Here is an 18,782-nt window from a genome sequence, read left to right as displayed (position 1 = left end):
TAATACTTAATAATGAATAAAAATTACTATGTGATAATAAATTATTTCTTAATTTTTTAAATGAACAAAGTAAAAATAACTGAGAAAGTACTAATAAACTCATTAGTGTTGTCTTTATTATTTGTGTTTCCAGCTAAACCACACCTAGGAAAGGTCAATTTTACTATCTAAAATAATGGATTTGATGGCAATAGACTGGTAGCTTCCTTTATTTTTTTTCCTTTTCTTTTTAGAAAAATAGTATTACAGCCGCTAAGATGTTTCATGTTTAAATTACAGCAAAGATAAAAATGGGTGGAGAATTATGAAGTTTCATGTTTAAATTATAACAAAGATAAAAATATTAATGAACAAAGTTATATTCTCTTCGTTTTTTTTAATTGTTATTATAAGATTTGGCATAATCCTTAAAAAAAAATTAATTAAAAACATTACTTGATTAATATATTTTTTATTAATTATTTAATTTTTATTTATATATGTGCCTCTTAATTTTAAAATAATTAATACTAAGACAAAATAGAAAAAAGCTAATTAGTTCTCTCTTAATTATTTAAATTGATAACTATTTTGGAATAAGTATTCAATACATACATGTATTGATAGAAAGGAACATGTACCATAAAATATGTATAGAAACTATTTTTTGGGTCCAATAATAGTTGTTCACTATTTATTTGTCACATATCTTAAGAAATAATTAATAATAGGGGTAATATTATTATATTATTCTCTGAATATATTAAATTTAGTTCTTTGGAAAATGTATTAGATATTAAATAATATTTAATAGCAAAAATGAAATAGACATAAAGGGATAAATTATCTCTTGATAATGTTGAACAATTATTTTTAATATAATAGGACAAGTAAAAATGAACAAAGGGAGTAACCAATAAGTTCTATTTTAAGCAATTGTTTAATCATGTGAATTCGTTTTGGAGCCATGAGATTAGCAAGACAGGATGGCTGTGATTTATCATTGTTGGGCTGTTACTGAATAGATGTTTCATTGAAATCACCAATTAAGTTATATACTCTCGCTATTTCATATTAACCGAATTTTTAGAACTTTTTTTTATTATTTAAAATAATTAAATTATTCAAAGTTTAAGATAAATATTTGAATCTTTTTTTATGTTTACCTTTTACATTAATGATGTTTTGTAATTTTCTAGGAGTTAAACTACACTACTCACAAAATTATACTCCAATAAGGGACTATTTGTATTTATGATTTCACATTTAATCATCTTTATGAAAGAGTAATAGAGAAAAATATGATTCTAATTTTGTCTTTCAATGTTTTTCTTAATATGTGTGCATTACCTTGGAAATTCATTTAATATGGAATAGAGGGAATATTTTCTTAGCAAGTTTTCAGCTAGGCGTTTTCACGTAAAATATCGGTTTGTAAGTGATTTTTTTGTGCAACTTTTATAAGATCTAATTGTTGCCTTACAATTAATATATTTTGTATGTTTCAAAATAAGTAATGTTTTAACTTGGACATACTCCACAAGAAAACTACTTATTTCAAGAAAATAAAGTGTTTTGTTACTTACATTTAATTACCCTTAATTAAATGCCTTGAAGAAAGAACTGATTCTTTAATGGTGTGAAACTTCATGTATTAAAACAAGGGTAATTTTGAAAGAAAAGAAATTAATTCTTCGTGATTACGTAAAACAATATTTATTTGGAACGGAGGGAGTAGCAAACTACTTTTCAATTTTTTTTTCTTCTTAAAAGGGAAACATAAGAGGGAATTACAAGGGTGAAAATCTAGCCCTCATCAACGAGGTCAAAATTCACATAGTCAACCAATTGAATTTTAATCTAAGGCAAGTAAACAGTCTTTGACAACTTGCATGGGAATATTTAGTTGGGACCAGAATGCATTTATTATAACTATTTACGCACAAACAAATACAATAAAGAAAAGATTAATTGGAGATATAACTTAACACAATCAAGCTGAAAACTTTGCAAGACCCACAAAATGAATAAACTTTGAAAGAAATCTAGTGATAATAACTTGGATCAACAGGAACCAAAGTGCGTAAAATACTAGTGGGACAACATCAAAGTAGCAAAATTGTAAAAATATATCAGTTAGGAGGACATTTTTACAATTCAAACATTTGGTTATGCCACAAAATCAACCAAGAAAATTTGAACTCACAATTAGAAGTGTGATACTCTAAATTTCCACTGAATCAAAAGAAACAAATTCTGCATCTTGCTTTACTGTTTTCTTAATATGCATATCTCTGTACTTGTTGACCATTGGTCCTGTATTTCTTCCTAGTCAATTTGTTGATGCATCTGACGTTAAGAAGAGTTATCTCAGCTGGCTTGTTGAGGCCTTGTCCAATTGGAGGTTTTTGGCTCTCATCCATATAGAAGATCACCTTACGGTGATTAAACTGTACAGCAGAATCAAGATCAACCTTCCGGACATCTGTTTCTCCCAAGAACTCGATGCTTTCATCCCATGTCTTCCTACCACAAAGTCCTTCACATGGCAACAAAACCAACTTCTTCCTTTTCCTTTGATATCAACTCCTCCATAGGAGGAACTGCGTAGTAATTACCACGTTGGAGCTTCAACATTATGCCATCCACATCCTTATCATCACCATAATAATAAACATGATGCATCTCTTCAGGCTCTAACTTGGGCTTATCGCCAACTTTGTCTCTGTCATGCCCTACATTTTAAACACAAAAGGGAATTATTACGCAATTAAATAACAAACTTGGTTAGTTTGGTTCTTAATTCTTGGAACTTGTAAAATAGCAAGTCAACTTTTATATCCTTGGATATACTCAAATAGATAAAAAATGATAACTTTTCTAGTGTCCAAAGTCTTGTAAAGAATCACCAATCCATGAAGTTAATTGGTTTTAATTTGAACTATTAGAGATTCCACGCTTTCAGCTTAAGAAAATGGAATCTTGATGGAGCAGACATAAAATGGTACTAGATATTAAGTAATCCACTAAAACATTACATGTAACTATGATAATCGACTTATACATCTATTAGAATCCAACTTAACCAATAAACGAAAGGAACACTCATTAAGAAAGAAAGCTTACTGTCCATAGATGAATCAACCCCTAGTGGAAATTCTGCGATTGGACGAACCCAATCCCTTGGAATGATGATGACTTTTGACCTTAGTACACCAGAAGCGTTTTCTTTATCCATGAAAAAAGGTGCCTACATAAATAAATATTATAGTCATGTTAAATTTTTCAGTGTTTTACTTGGATTAGAGGAAAATATGGACTATAGGTTTTCCTTGGGGGAAGGCTCCCCCCAGCCCCCATGTTGCTAAAATGCCCTTCAACAAGAAGATTCAATAGCATTTTCACCAAAAGGATACCCATACTTGCAATCTTTACATATGATCTGTGTTTATCTTATTTGATTTAAACTTTTGGTCTATCAACCATAGCATGCCCGCGAACTACTAAATATCTCACATAAAATTATACTTCTCACCTTTGGTTTATCACTTGTATGTTTGTATTTCTGAGGTGGCAACTTATGTGGACTTAGAGATGAATGTCGAATTATCAAGCAGATCTTCGTTTGACCGGAGCAAGTTTGTTAGAAACCTGCAACCAACAACAGGAGAATTTTTCATAATAGCCTAAAACTTTTGTGTTCACCTTAAACATAACCAATATGAGTTTAAAAATCATAGTGAAGCTATAAAAAACATAATCATGCCTGATATTTTAATTTGAAGAGTTTGTTTGGAATTTGGACAACTATACTGATGTTTATATCTTATTGGAGAAATACTGAAATTTATTTATATAGTACTTGATGCAGTAAAAAGCAAACAAATATAAAGTGAAAGCCAGCAACTAGACACAATTACATCTACCTTGACAGGGAAGCATTAGTAATTACAACACAATAAAGGTAATAAATAAATCTATCTTTCAAGGTGCATAACATTTATAGCAATAGTAATGAGACATCCCAGTAACATCATGTGACCAACAAACTGGGTGTGCTACCTATCGCTAGTAAACTCTAATGTAAAATACTAGGGATTCCGAAACAAACAACCCATTTATTGATGGGCGAATGACGGGGATTGAACCCTCGCTCTAGGTTAAAAACCAAACGATTTTCTCAAACTAATACTGCAGATCGACATCGGGGGTGGCTGTGACAACATCATGTAACTACTAGTGTAATATCCCGAGTGTGAGAAAGATAGAGTACGGCATAATAAGATGAATAATTAGCTTTGGTGAATCCATTGGTAGGATAAGGGAGATTTTCATTAAGGGCAAAGTAGTCTTTTCCCTATTTTTATAGGAGGAATGAATCTAGACAGTTTTTGGGCTAGGTTCCAACCTATTTAATTCCCAAAGCTCTTAATTTTTCCTCATTCATTCACTAATCACCCATCCTAAAAATCTTCTCTCTACAAAAGGGCTCTCTAGACCTCCATTGAAGACCTAACAAGAATCTTCTTAAATTCTCCATTTGATCTTCAAGTTCTTCTTCAAGTTTTCTTCATAATTTGTATTCCAGGTACGTGGGATTCATCCATGAGTACCTTTCACCTATGGAGCCCAAAGAATTTCTTAAATCTTTCATGAGTTTCAATTAAAACTTTGAATCTTCTTAATTTCAACTTCAATTACATGAGCTATGATGTATTTTGTGAATTCAAATCCATTTTTGGTATAAATTAATTGATAATTGCTTGGGATTGGTAGAGTCTTCATATATATTCATTATATTGTTAATTGGGGTTTAGGATCTCATTATAGGGGATGAAAACTATTTGCTGGAAAAATACTGGGGCGGCGCGCCCTATCGCGTCAGGAATGTGTCTCTATAGTTTGCTCCCCGGTGCGACGTGCCACTATAGTGCATGCAGAGCGCCCAGTGTTTCACACCTTGGCGCGACACGCCACTATAGCACCATCACCCAGTTTTCTATAAAACGCATTCACCAAATGCAACGTATGTGATAAAATTCTTTTTTTTGTTGATTCTTATTTCTCATCAACTACTCATCGAAGTGCATGAATTACATTTCAATTATGATTTAACCTCTCAACCAAGCATGAATTACTCCTCCATTACATGAACTTGCTTTCAAGTATGACCATTCAAGTATGTTTCAAATTATGCTTTCTTCATGCAAATTGGGAAAAAGGTGACTTAAGGCCTTATGATATGAATTATGTATGCATGATTTGTAATGTGGAAGGACAATACCCGCATTGCACTTATGTTATGAAAATGAGCTACTCTATGATTTCAAACCTATGGTCATGACTATGATATATGTTCATTACTATTTCTATGCTATGTATGTATTTCGTGAGATTTGACTTAGCATCGAATGTGAACTTGAGGTGGGGCTCGAAATATAGGGTTCTTATATAAAGTCTCTTGTCTCATAACTAGGGGTGGGCATAAAATACCGAAAACCGAATTACCGAACCGAACCGGCTAATTCGGTATTTCGGTATTCGATAATTCGAGAATTCGGTTCGGTATTCGGTACCAAAAATAATATTTTCGGTATTCGGGTTCGGTATTCGATATTTATTTTTATACCGTTCGGTATTCGGTAATTTACTGAATACCGAATTTAAATGAGAATTAGCAGCCCATTATATTGATATATTCTGTTGGGCTAAAGCCTAAAGGAGTATAGAAAAGGGCAAAAGGCCCATTATCCATAAATGTTTAGGTCCAAAGACCAAACCCAAATTAAATCCTAACTCCTAACTCCTAAGTAACCCTAAGTCCCTAACTCCCTAAGTGAACGCCCACTTCACTCTTCAGTCTTCATAGTTCACAAATGACAAATACAAACTAGAAACTTCCGACCACTCTTCAGTCTTCATATGTCTATGGATTGACATATTCCATGATTTCTCAATTTTCAGACTGGTTGGAGAGTACTCTAAAGAATACTGTACCGACCCCAAAGCTTTTGGAGAGTTGGAGAGTACACAAACTCGGAGGTTTATACGCGTTGCTTTTGCTCCACATCTGCCTGATTCTTACTGTGAGTTTGTTATTACTAGAGAAAAGGTTTTTGGTTTAGAAAGATAAAGGACATTAAGCTTGAACAAAAGGAATTGAGATTCACTGCAGTCACAGTTTTGCCTCTCTTGACATGGCTACTATATTTCGCAGGACAACAGGGGCTTGACAAGCAAAATAATCTTGCTGAGGAGCTTTTTCTTGGCTATTTCACACAGAAAAGGTATATAGGTGACAGGTTAGTGCCTTCTTTCCCTGAGAGATTGAGATTAGTTGCATTAGCATACTATGCTACACAGTAACAACATTCAATTTTATTTTCCTTTTCCTTTCTATAATTGAATCTTTCTCCTGACTTTTAGTGATTCACGAGCAGAGATTGTAAAGTTTCTTCCTTGTATAATCCCCTTGGCTTATTGACCAACACTGATATTTAACTGAACTTCTTGCTTACAAGTGAATAAAAACTCACTATGAGCTTTTCCTTTTTATTAGCAGCAAAAGAAATTGACCTTTAGCTAACCTTTCCTAATTAACAGAATCATTACAGTGAGGCATCACTTGTCAATAGTCATTTTTTGTTCTTTTAGTGTTTTATGACCATAAGCAGATGCTACACATAATAAATTTTCACAACTTTTTATAGGAAAAATTACATAATTACGCAAATATTTATACTATATTTACTAATTCTCCTTATATTTTGAAATAATTACATATTAAAGGGGCAGCCCGGTGCACTTAAGCTCCCGCTATGCGCAGGGTCCGGGGAAATAATTACATATTGTGTTTAATAATTTCATAGGTTTAGCGCAAATTGTTCTATCAGAATTCACTATTCAGAGGTGAGCAAGATGATATCTGTTCTTTTTTTAATTTGTTTTACACTTCCAATTTATGTCTTATAACATTTGTAATCTCTTTTATGTTTAGATGGAAGATAAATCAAGTCGAACAACCAATGTCGCACCTCTGGCTCTTACTGAGTCTCTTGATTCAACACCGGAATCAGTGGCTGTGAAGAGGAAAGCTATTGAATCAAGATCTGCTGCTTGGCCGCATTATGATAAGCTCATAGAAGATGGAATTAATAAAGCAAAGTGCAAGCATTGTGGTAAAGTTCTCTTAGCTGATTCAACTAAAAATGGAACAAGTGGACTGAATAAACATTTGAAAACTTGTCCTAAAAATCCAAATAAGGTTAGCACTTCCAATTCTAAGTATAAACAATCAAATTTAAACTTTCCATTAGAAGGTGAAATGCGTGATGGGACAATTTGGACTTTTGATCAAGAGGTATCTCGAAGGGCTTTAATTGAGATGTTAATCCTTGATGAGCTTCCTTTTCGTTTTGTTGAAAAGGAAGGTTTTAAGATGTTTATGAAAAAAACCCAACCTTTATTCCGAGTTCCCTCTCGTAGAACAGTGACTAGGGATTGTTATGTAGTTTTTGGTGAAGAGAGACAAAAGTTTATGAAGTATTTGAAAGAAACATCACCGAGAGTTTGTCTAACCACCGACACATGGACTTCTATACAGAGAATAAATTATATGTGTTTGACAATACACTTTATTGATAGTGATTGGCTTTTGCATAAACGAATTTTAAACTTTCAGGTTGTTACGAGTCATAAGGGTGACGAAATGGCCCGTTGTATTAGTAAGTGTTTGCTTGATTGGAAATTGGAGAAAATAATCACTATAACTGTAGATAATGCTTCTTCTAATGATGTCATGGTGAAAGAGTTACACAAACAAATGGTTAATTGGGGATCTAACATGAAATGTGGCAACCATTTACACGTGAGATGTATGGCTCACATTTTGAATCTTATTGTGCAAGATGGCATGAAAGAAGTTGGTCCATCTATCAAACGTGTTAGGCAAATGGTAAAATATGTTAGACAATCTGCCACAAGAATTAGAAAATTTGCGGAATGTTGTGAATTAAAAAATATAGACAGTAAGAAGTCATTATGTTTAGATGTTTCAACCCGGTGGAATTCGACCTACTTGATGTTGGATGCCGCACAATATTTTGAGAGTGCATTTGATAGGTTTGATCTTGAAGATGGTGGATTGTCAACTTATCTTGCTAATCATGTTTGTGAAGATGGAAGTGTTGCAGGTGTACTTGAAAGTGATGATTGGCAAAAGGTGAGAAATATGATAATATTTCTTAAAAGGTTTTATGATCTAACTGAGAAGGTTTCAGGTTCACTCTACGTCACTTCTAATGGTCACTTTGAAGATATAGTTGAGCTTCACAATCATTTAAGAGAGTGTATGGAAGACAATGATCCTTCTTTGGCAAAAATGGGAGAAAAATGAAAGAAAAGTTTGTCAAGTATTGGGGTGCTCCTGAAAAAATGAATAAAGTGCTTTTTATTGCCTCTATCTTAGATCCTCGTAACAAACTTGAGTATGTTGGCGACGCACTTGAGGATATGTTTGGAGATGATAAAGGGAATGAAATAAAAGATGAAATGGTGACTTACATGAAATCTATGTTTGAAGAGTATGTAGCAAAATTCTCTAATGCATCTCGACGCTCATCTTCTCTTTTTGATTTATCGGGTCAGACATCGGATTTATCTATATCTAACAATAGCACAAAATCAACAAAAGTGAGAAATAGGATCCAAATGAAGAGGAACAAACAAGATGGTGCAGGTTTGGGTGGTAAGTCGGAGTTGGAAAAGTATCTTAGTGAAGAACTAGAGCCGAATGATGATGACGACAATTTTGATATCTTGTCGTGGTGGAAAGCTCATTCCCTAGATATAAAATTCTTTCCGAGATGGCTCGTGATGTGTTGGCAATTCCAATTTCTAGTGTGGCATCGGAATGTGCCTTTAGCACCGGGGGCCGTATTCTTGATTCATTTAGGAGTTCTTTGACTCCAAAATTGGTGCAAGCTGTTATTTGTCTTCAAGATTGGCATCGAAATGAGCCTTATCCCATAAATGTTGAAGAAGATTTTAATGATCTTATGAAACTTGAACTTGGTATGTTTTTCAGTTTTTGTATTTTATTTTTATATTTTTTTACTTTGTTTAATTGTTGACACGTTTTAAATTCTTTTTAGCTATGGATGATATTGACTTGCATTGTTCAAGCTGAAAAACAGTAAAAGCAAATTTTGGACTCTATTTCCTCTGCTGCTACTGTTTCTGACTTCTGATTTTGGAGCTGCTTCAGCTGGTGGTGTTGTTGTGTGTAGTTGCTGCTGCTGCAGGTAGTGTTGCAGCTTATGTTGTTTGTTGTTGTTGTGTGTTGCAGCTGAATCATTGTTGTTGTTGTTGTTGCATGTTGTATGCTGTTGCAAGTGCTGTTGACTGTTAAATATGGCACAGTGATTCATTCCATAACAAACACTCAAAGGCCAACACGGAGAATGATTTGAATTTTGTCTTGGTTGATCTTTTGCGTCGAAGTTTTAACTCGTGTAATATATATGTATATTATAATGGTTCTTAGCTGTGTGGCCTTTTTTTGTTCATTTGTCATTTTCATGATTTATGTTACTCTGCAGAAAGATTTTGAAAATGAATTTTAATTGTTAGGGAGCTCACTGCATTGATATGGATTTGAATTTATTTAGAAGTACATTATTTTGTGAAGTAGCTCACTCACCTCAATTCACTCGATTTGTTTCTTTCTAGATTGGTGAGAACAATGGATTACTCTGTAATAGTGTTTGGAGTATAAGGGGTTACTAGAAATGTGTGCAAAATTATTGTTCATTTCATCTACAAGCCTGAAAGTTCAAGCCAGCTTGTAGGAAGTGGATGACTTTTGTATATCTATTATTAATGCAAAGTACTGTCAATCGCAGATGACTCGTACTTGATCTCATTTTGTTTATGTTAACTTGTTCCTGTGCAGAATTATTGTTCATTTCATCTTCAGGTGCTTGCATTTGTGTTGATCTTATAAGATGCAGAAATTTGGGTATTACCGAATACCGTACCGAACCGAATTTTTATTTACCGATTACCGAATTACCGAACCAAAGTTTGAAAGTTCGGTATTTGGTATATACTTTGAATTACCGATTACCGAATTATCGAATCTAAATTTTGAAAATACCGAACCGAATACCGAACGCCCACCCCTACTCATAACTACGTGTCAACATCAAATTTCTCTTTTTGGCCTAGCTAGTGGATCCACATAGATAGTGTATGTATGACCCGCCTAGTGGGGTAGAGTTTACCTTGGCAAGTAGATTTCCTTTTTTTCGTTGTATGGAGAGACAATGAGATTCCATGTCATAGCTCGCATGGTTGTAATGTCGATTATGGTTCTTATTCCACATATGTTTAATGACTATTATGCTACTTTATGATCTTTAACTATGTCCTTTGAATGCTTTGATCATCACGGTATTCCTCATGACTTTACTTAACCTTTTTATCACGTATATCTTGATCATTGTATCTTATGATTCATATTGCATGTCATGCCATCATACTTAGTACATTCCAACGTATTAATGCATAATTTTTGCCTACATTGTCTCATAATGTAGGGGTTGAGGTTGAAGAACATATTCATCCACGTGGCTAGTTAAACTTTTCTATCCGGCGGTGTAGGTGGTGAGTCCTTATTTATCGGGGACTAGTCGTCGAATTGGTTATTGTTTTCAAAGAGTTTTTGTTAAGTTTCATTTTGAGGGTGAGATAGGGACATGTCTTAGCCCCCGCCCATGTTTATGAGTAGAAGCATCTAGTTGGACAAATGTTCCGAGTCTATGTTGTCATGTGACATTCTTCATCTTCTATTTATGGTTTAGACTCTCTTATGATGTTTCTGCTTTTACTTTACCTTGTATATGCTTATGATATGAACAAGCGGCTTGGTTGGAGCCCTTCGGAGTTTCGATCTCCGTGTTACGACTAGGCCCTAGGTCGGATCGTGACAGCTAGTGAGTATGATACTTGGTTTGAGACCAATGAACATATCCAACAACAACATTAACTATAATTAGTTGTTCAGAAATGTGAAACTTACATGTAAACTAGAAATTCCATAATGGATAGATGTTGCCAAATTCGGGTGCTCATTTGTGTTAGACTTTTAAACTTATAAGAAAAATAAGGTTCAACAGAACTTTTTTTCATTCATATGGTATATTACAAAAGGCTTAGAAACATATAACTATATAATCTTTTCAAAAGTAGAGACCATACCTATCCAACCACTATTGACTTTCTTACAAAACATATTCCATAAAACAAGGACTATCTTTCCTTTACAAACTAAACATAATATTCAAAAAGAGAACTATTAGAATAAAGACTATCTAAAAAAATCTCATTTTCTAACACTTCTCCTTGAGATTTTTCTTGGAGCCTTAGAACTTCAAATTTCCCCTTAGAAAGAGCCTTGGTCATGATGTCTGCAATCTGTTAATCTGAGTTGCAATGAACAAGTTTAACTTCGCCATCCTTCTCTGCTTGCATGATAGCGTGAAACTTCACATTTATATGCTTGCTACGACCATGTTGCACAAGACTTTTGGCCATAGATATTGTTAACTTGTTGTCAACCTTAATGATAGTAGCTTCAATGTCATTTTGCTCCAGATCACATAGAATCTTTCTTAACCATAGAGCCTGATTTGTTGTACCAGCAGCAGCGATGTATTTAACTTCTGCAGAAGATTGAGCTACCACCTCTAGCTTCTTTGAATTCAATGAGAACATGCATGAACCAAGTGTAAAAGCATATCCAGAAGTGCTTTTCATATCATGAACGCTTCCTACCCAATCACTATTTGAATAACCCATCGATTTCCCTTGCTCTTCCTTTTTAAACCAAATACCATAATCAACAGTTCCCTTGATATACCTCAATGTTTGCTTAGCGACACCAAGATGAACTTGACTTGGAGCATGCATAAATCTAGACAGAAGACTTGTGGCGAACATGAGATCATATCTTGTTGCTGTCAAATACAGCAAACTACCTATTAAACTTCTATAAACTGCAGGATCAGCCCTATCACCTTCTTCAAACTTTGAAATCTTTTTATTGTGAATCAATGGGGTCAATACAGGTTTGCATCTCTCCATCTTGAATCTTTTAAGAATATCCCATGCATATTTTCTTTGTGAAATGAAGATTCCATCAGCTTCCAAGTGTCATTTTTCTCTATCATACCAATCTTCTTTTTCATAGCTTCAATCCAAACTTCATGTCTTTGATTTCGAGATTGCAACATTACATCTTTCATATATCTCAGAAAGGGACTTTGTTTTTAAAATGGGCGAATCAAGTGAGGATTCCCCATCTGATTCTTCATTTTTTTCCAAATTTTCAGAGCCAAATGATTGGATTTCATGCAGCGGACGCAAGTTCTGAAAATCTGCATTATCTTTCTCAATTTGCTCCTCATCCCAATTCCAATAAGCATGCTCATCTACTACTACATCTCTTTTGATGGAAATACTTTTTCTTTGCAAGCTGAAAACTCTATAACCTTTGGCTTGCGATGAATAACCAATAAAGATCCCCAATTCACCTTTTGGTTCATGTTTGCTTTTTTTGACTGAAGGAACATGAGAATAGCAAATCGAACCAAAGATTTTTAAGTGTTTGACATATGGTTTTATTCCACTCCAAACCTCAATAAGAGTTTTTTCATCCAAAACTTTAGTTGGTAGCCTATTTAACAAATACACTAAAGTATAAACAACTTCTGCCCAAAAGCTTTGCGGTAGTTTCTTTTCAAGCAATAAACATCTAGCCATTTCAATAACAGTCATGTTCTTCCTCTCCGAGACTCCATTTTGTTCGTGTGAATAACTTAATGTCAACTTGTGATCAATCCCCATATCTTCACAATACTTATTGAACTCATTTGAAGTGTATTCACCACCATTGTCTGATCTTAAAGACTTCAGCTTACAACCACTTTGTCTTTCAACAAAAGCTTTAAATTTCTTAAAAACTGAAAATACTTGAGACTTGCTACTCAAAAAATACACCCAAGTCATCCTTGTTAAGTCATCAATAAAGAGAACAAAATATTTGTTTCGTCCTAAAGATGATGTCTGTATAGGTCCACACACATCCGTGTGAACTAATTCAAGTTTTTCAGTTGTCCTCCAGGTAGCACTTTTAGGAAATAATTTCCTGTGTACCTTTTCATAAAGTTTCTCTGTTACTTACCATGTGCTAAGTATATCTGTTGGAATCAAGTTTTCAGATTTAAAGTTATTGACAACATTTTTCATCAGAACAGGCCAGTGAATCTTTAAAAAGAAAAAGATAAACCAATAGGAAAATAAAAATGTAAGACAAGCACAAGTTTAACAACTCATTGAATTCCCATTTTGATGAGAAATTATATTTAAAACATAATAGAGCTTCAGGGAGCACTTCTACAGGTATAACATCTAATATTTTTCAGGTATCTATATGAAGTCAAGTATCACAAACAGTGGCATATGCAAATCTCTGTACAGTATTCACAACATACAAATCAAATGTAGTCAAGTAGCAACTTTGTTAAATGCCATTGGTACATCTTCAGAATCATGATCAATGCACCTACACAAATTCATACATCATAATACATGAATATCTTTAAACCCAAAGAACGATAAAAGTTAATAGCGAAAGAACCAGAGATCACCAACATAGCAATTGTTTGAATGCATGTCATTTGAGTCAACTATGACACATAAGCAAAAGAAGAATGCCAACTTTAATTAGATTAAAGCAACAACCCTTCATTTTGGACCAAATTGATGCTAGAACAGAAAAGTTTTCACCATAATAACCAATGCAAACAGTTGCTATAAATGAATAAACTTACCTGGGTGATCAACAAATCTATAGCAAAATGGTGTTGAAACACATATCTATTAGGATTCTTAACAACTACCTCTAATAGGGCCCTTTCTATCTCTCTGCCTATCATATCAGCATCATAGACAATTCAGAGGCCCCCTTCCCTGGCTAGATGCAGATTGCCATATCGAGCACCCATAGCAACCAGTTCTCTAATTTTCTCAGGTCCTTCAGTACACACAACCTGGAGAATAGAGATGCACTTTAAAAGAATGAAGAATTTAAAAGAGTAAACTAAAAATACTATTTTGGAGTAATAAATCAGTCATCTTGTAAGTTTCATTTAGAACATTGGTTGCATAAGAAGCAACTACATGGATCAAGTTTTTCCCAAATGAGAAGAAGATGTCAGTTGTGATGTCCCACCAATCAAGCACAACATAAAACTTCCTTGAATTCAGTATATATTTAACGAGATAAACAAAGATTGCATAGAGCAAACTAATTGGTGACCCTTAAAAAAGTGGTGCTGATTTAGGGAAGTGCTAATGATACCTTTGTGTGTTCTCATTTAAAAAAACAACATAGGACTATCAAATATGGTACATCTAAATGAAATTCCACTTTCAAACAGAAAGAGAACACAAGTTTATTTCCAGTTTTATTCTTATTTCTTCCTTCATGCATGTCACCTTCATGCTCTCTTCTCCAAATGTTCAAATACATAAGGAAACTCTTTTTCAAGCTCTTCAATTTTCTTCAGTTTCAACTTTTAAGCACTTAAATCAGAAGTTAGGAATAGGCATAGAGCCTTTCTTGTAGTATTGCTTTCTGGCACTTCAGCTTCAAATTGAAAACAAGCGTAACTGCCCCCATTGCGCTTACACTTTTCCAATTTTTGGGAGTTCTTCATCCTGCAGCAAAAGTCGTCTAAACAGAAAGTTCCTTTGGCTTCAACCTGAAAGATAGATCTAGAAATTTCCTATTCATCCAACCAAGTAGTCTGGAAAAAAAATTGGAAAAGAAAAGGGAAATCGTTTCCAAAGAGAAACAGCTGGAAAACTGGCAACTGCTTTTCGGAACTGAAGAGATTATAATTGTCACGTCCCAAAATACCCCCTAGATGTGACTGGCACCAGCTATCACCACCTGTCGGGCGAACCAAATATCCATACACTTAACCAAATTATCTAAGCACTGAGATAAAATATGTGCAACTCCAAAACTCATCAATACTCCTCAAAATGAAATAGTTATCAAACCAAAATCGTATATCAATTTATGAATAGAATGGACACTTAAATAATGTATATCTAGCCCAAATCCCATAGTAAAACCATGGAGCATCTAATAGAGTTACATGAGTTCAACCGTCGGGCATGCAAACTCCAAGAAAAGAAGATGTAAGCTATAAATAACTAGAGATGAAATAGTAGCCTCCACAATCAATGCAAAGGCTCACCTCAGTGACAAAATCCACCCAAACGAACTAATTAGCCACTAGTTTCACCCTCTGCTACAGTATCTGCATAGACATGCAAGTAAGGAATGAGCTACATATAAATATAACCCAGTAAGATCCTCAACTCGCTACTCTAATACCCCTAGAACAAGAGTTAGAAAATACATCTATACCATAAACACATAATGATATGCACAAGAATGTATTTCATAACATAAAGCTCAATAAGTCTAACCAAATGTTCCAAAAAGGGCATTACATGTTTCCACTCAATCCACACTCTAAGCTTGTCATAAACGGCAGTGAAGGAGATCAACCCATCACCCCGACAAGTCCACGACAGCATATATAATGCCCCAAAGTATACTACAACAACATGTACAAAGCCCCCAACATATTACGGCAGCATAGGTATGCCCCTAACATATTACGGCAACTATGTATGCCCCTAGTAGCTATATCACGCTAATGAAGAAAGATATTCAATATCACACCACATATAACTTATAAAAATATTTGATATTCTTCACAAAATAGCTTATCTATGGTTGATCCAAAACCACCAATTCTGCCAAGCACATGCTTGTCCAAACACATGGACTAGGCAGAGAAAAAACATTTTTCAAAGCAAGTATGAAAAGCAAGCACTAAAGCTTAAAGTCTCACTTACCTCACTAATGAAAAATTCCACAACCTTGCACGCGTAGAACACCAACCAAACAGCCCCCAAATGCCTCAATCTATGCAAAATATTGATTAATGACATCAATTATACTAGTCGGGTAAAGTGTCAATATTCCTAACTTTTAAGCTTAGAGCTAAACCTTAATATTTCACCCTTAAACCATGAATTAAATATTAAAAAAAAATTGCACCAAGCCATAGCAGCAGCAGTTCTGTTTGCTGCCAAAACAAATGGCTTAAATTTCCAATTTCCTTAAAATTCTTAGAATCATAGTTGCCTAACTATTTTCAATCCATAATCACTATCACAACATTGATTTCTAATCATTGCTTCAATTATTCTTAAGAGCTATGGTAAAAGTAAAAAGAGATTACTACTTTCTGCAAATTTTAAAGGGGGTACAAGTATATGCCACTATGAACAAATTTAATGTCATTACTTGAAGCTTATCATCTCCCAAAACAATGGTCTAGAGAACTCTTCTTTGCTGTACCAGAACTCCAAAGAGTCTCCTCTATGAGTTGTTTGTTTTCTTCTAAAAATAAAGAAACAAAATCTGTCCTAAAATTCTACTCTATAGGACTGTGAGGAGAAACGAATCCTTTTAACTGAAAAGGACAGCCACTCCTTTTGGTTCTTTTAATAATAAAAGTTATTGGTTAAATTACCAATTGACCCTTCATTTAAATATGCAGCCCACTTAATTAACCCTTCATTAAATGAAAGGGTTATTACAATAATATTCTGTGGACTTACTCTAATAACAATTGAATGGAAGTAAGTTAAGGATTAAAGAACACATGCACTTGAAATATTCACCGGGTTGTCTTAGAAATCAATGTAGTTCATAAAAATAGAATTTGGAACTTACATCCCTCTCATGCATCGCCAATTTGCCACCAACATCACACCTTTTTGCAGAAAACTCTCCCTACAAAAATTTACTTATCATAAAATTTTGAGTTATGGTTTCAAGCTAAATACATTTCAAGAAATAAACTACTAAAAGGAGGAATCTGTAAACTACAACACCGAAAAGAAGAATTAAAAAAGGGAGTGGAATTAATCAAAAAATTTCATTTTATGCTCCTCAATTCTCCCGCTCCGCCTATTTTAACGTCCTTAGAGGGAAGGGATGATCACCCAAAAGGAAAAATAGAAAAAATTATAAGTATTACCCTGGTTCATCTCTTCCCTTTTTAAGTACATTATCCCAATTGCACATGTTAAATATAGTACTGCAAGCTTTGAAAAGCCCCGTCGAATTAGTACACTTATACTATTATTAGTTTGAAGGGGAGCCTTGGAGTAACTGGTAAAGTTACTGCCATGTGACCAGGAGGTCACGGGTTCAAGCCTTGGAAACAGCCTCTGGCAGATATGCAAGGTAAGGCTGCGTACAACAGACCCTTGTGGTCGGGCCCTTCCCCGGACCCTGCGCATAGCGGGAGCTTAAGTGCACCGGGCTGCCCTTTATACTATTATTAGTTTATTATAAAAACACTAAGTGCATCTAGTATAATCACTCTCAAACTTATGCATAGTTAAATTAGTGTACCTTAAAAAGCAAATCGCTGGCTGCTTAATGGAGAAGCTTCTCGTCGGAAACATTGAGAACTTGACCACCAATATATCCTTTTTCCAAGATGAACCTTGCACCATACCAGATAGCCAAAGCATAGCCGGAGTACATAATAGCAAAATGTGACCCAAGACCTAATCCACTTGCCAGCCCTGCATTTGAACCTGAATGGAAATCTTTAATTAGGGACACGTTATAGCTGGCCACAACCTTCTTCTCCCTGTAAAAGATGCAGCCTGAGGAGGAAACAAGATACATCTCATCTACTGGTGGTTATTTTCTGGAAAAAAAGTGAAACAAAGATTGTTTTACTCCCAATATAAATTTCATCAGAGCATGGGCATCACAATAATTTAAACTTATGACATACCATTTTAAAGGAGCCAATTGTCTGTTCAACCACCGTTGCTGCCTTGGCATAAGCATCGTGTCCACGGGACACCATCCTAGATAGGATGAGGTACATCACTCCACCAAAGATGACAAGTAGAGGAATGATGGATAACATAACAAGTGTGAGAAGCCAGCCTTTGGTACATGCAATAACAAAGCCCGCAAGGAATGTTGATATCAGCTGTACAAATTTTCATACCTGCCGCAGTTAAGGAAATAATATCAAGTATAGAAAGAGCAATCATATCCTCACAAAGGATCTTTTATGTAGAAAGCAAATTACTATGTAGTGGTTTCACAAAGAAGGGCCTAGTAGAGTTGCTTTTCAGCATGAGTACCTACTCGCCCATTGCGTCTTGTATAAGAACAGTGTCACCAGACATCCACCCCACCACCTCTCCCATATTGGTTTCCTTATCACAGAAAGCTATATCTTGCTGCAAAGTAGATTTAGATAGAGACTCCGAGAAGCCTGTCTTTCACCAGAGATCATCCAAACAAGGGACCTCTGAACAACACTCATATTAATTTAACTTCAATAATAATTCAAATTGCCTAAGCTTAGTAAAGGCGGAATGAGAACTTACAAAGAAATGAAGCTCCCCCCACATCCCAAAGTTAAGTAGACAAATTTCAATGAAACCTATATGAAATTACACAGAAAATTAGAAGATCTCCTTTTCAGGAGGGTACCACTCAATCAACAATAGATAAAATAAGGACCTAGAATATTTAAAAACTGTTCAAAGCATAACCCTGGAGACTACCCCAAACACATCTTTGTTATTTTTATTTTGTCTAAAGGAGTCGGTCC

The 18,782-nt window shown here is 34.6% G+C and overlaps 1 protein-coding gene across 1 annotated transcript; it reads right to left on the bottom strand.

The window, feature by feature from the left end:
* Nucleotides 1-11,457: 11,457 nt before the first annotated feature.
* On the bottom strand, nt 11,458-12,123 carry LOC129872748 (secreted RxLR effector protein 161-like). Its single transcript, XM_055947661.1, has one exon. The coding sequence runs from the start codon at nt 12,121-12,123 to the stop codon at nt 11,458-11,460; it is 666 nt and encodes a 221-aa protein (XP_055803636.1).
* Between the last annotated feature and the right edge of the window lie 6,659 nt (nt 12,124-18,782).

The sequence above is a fragment of the Solanum dulcamara genome, chromosome 11, assembly GCF_947179165.1.
Source record: "Solanum dulcamara chromosome 11, daSolDulc1.2, whole genome shotgun sequence".
Lineage (NCBI taxonomy): Eukaryota > Viridiplantae > Streptophyta > Magnoliopsida > Solanales > Solanaceae > Solanum > Solanum dulcamara.
Note: the sequence above shows the minus strand (reverse complement) of the source record. Positions and strands in the feature narration are given on the sequence as shown.

What these genes read in the sequence shown, in the direction of transcription:
- LOC129872748 (XM_055947661.1), bottom strand. Translation starts at nt 12,123, where the DNA reads ATGGAGAGATGCAAACCTGTATTGACCCCATTGATTCACAATAAAAAG.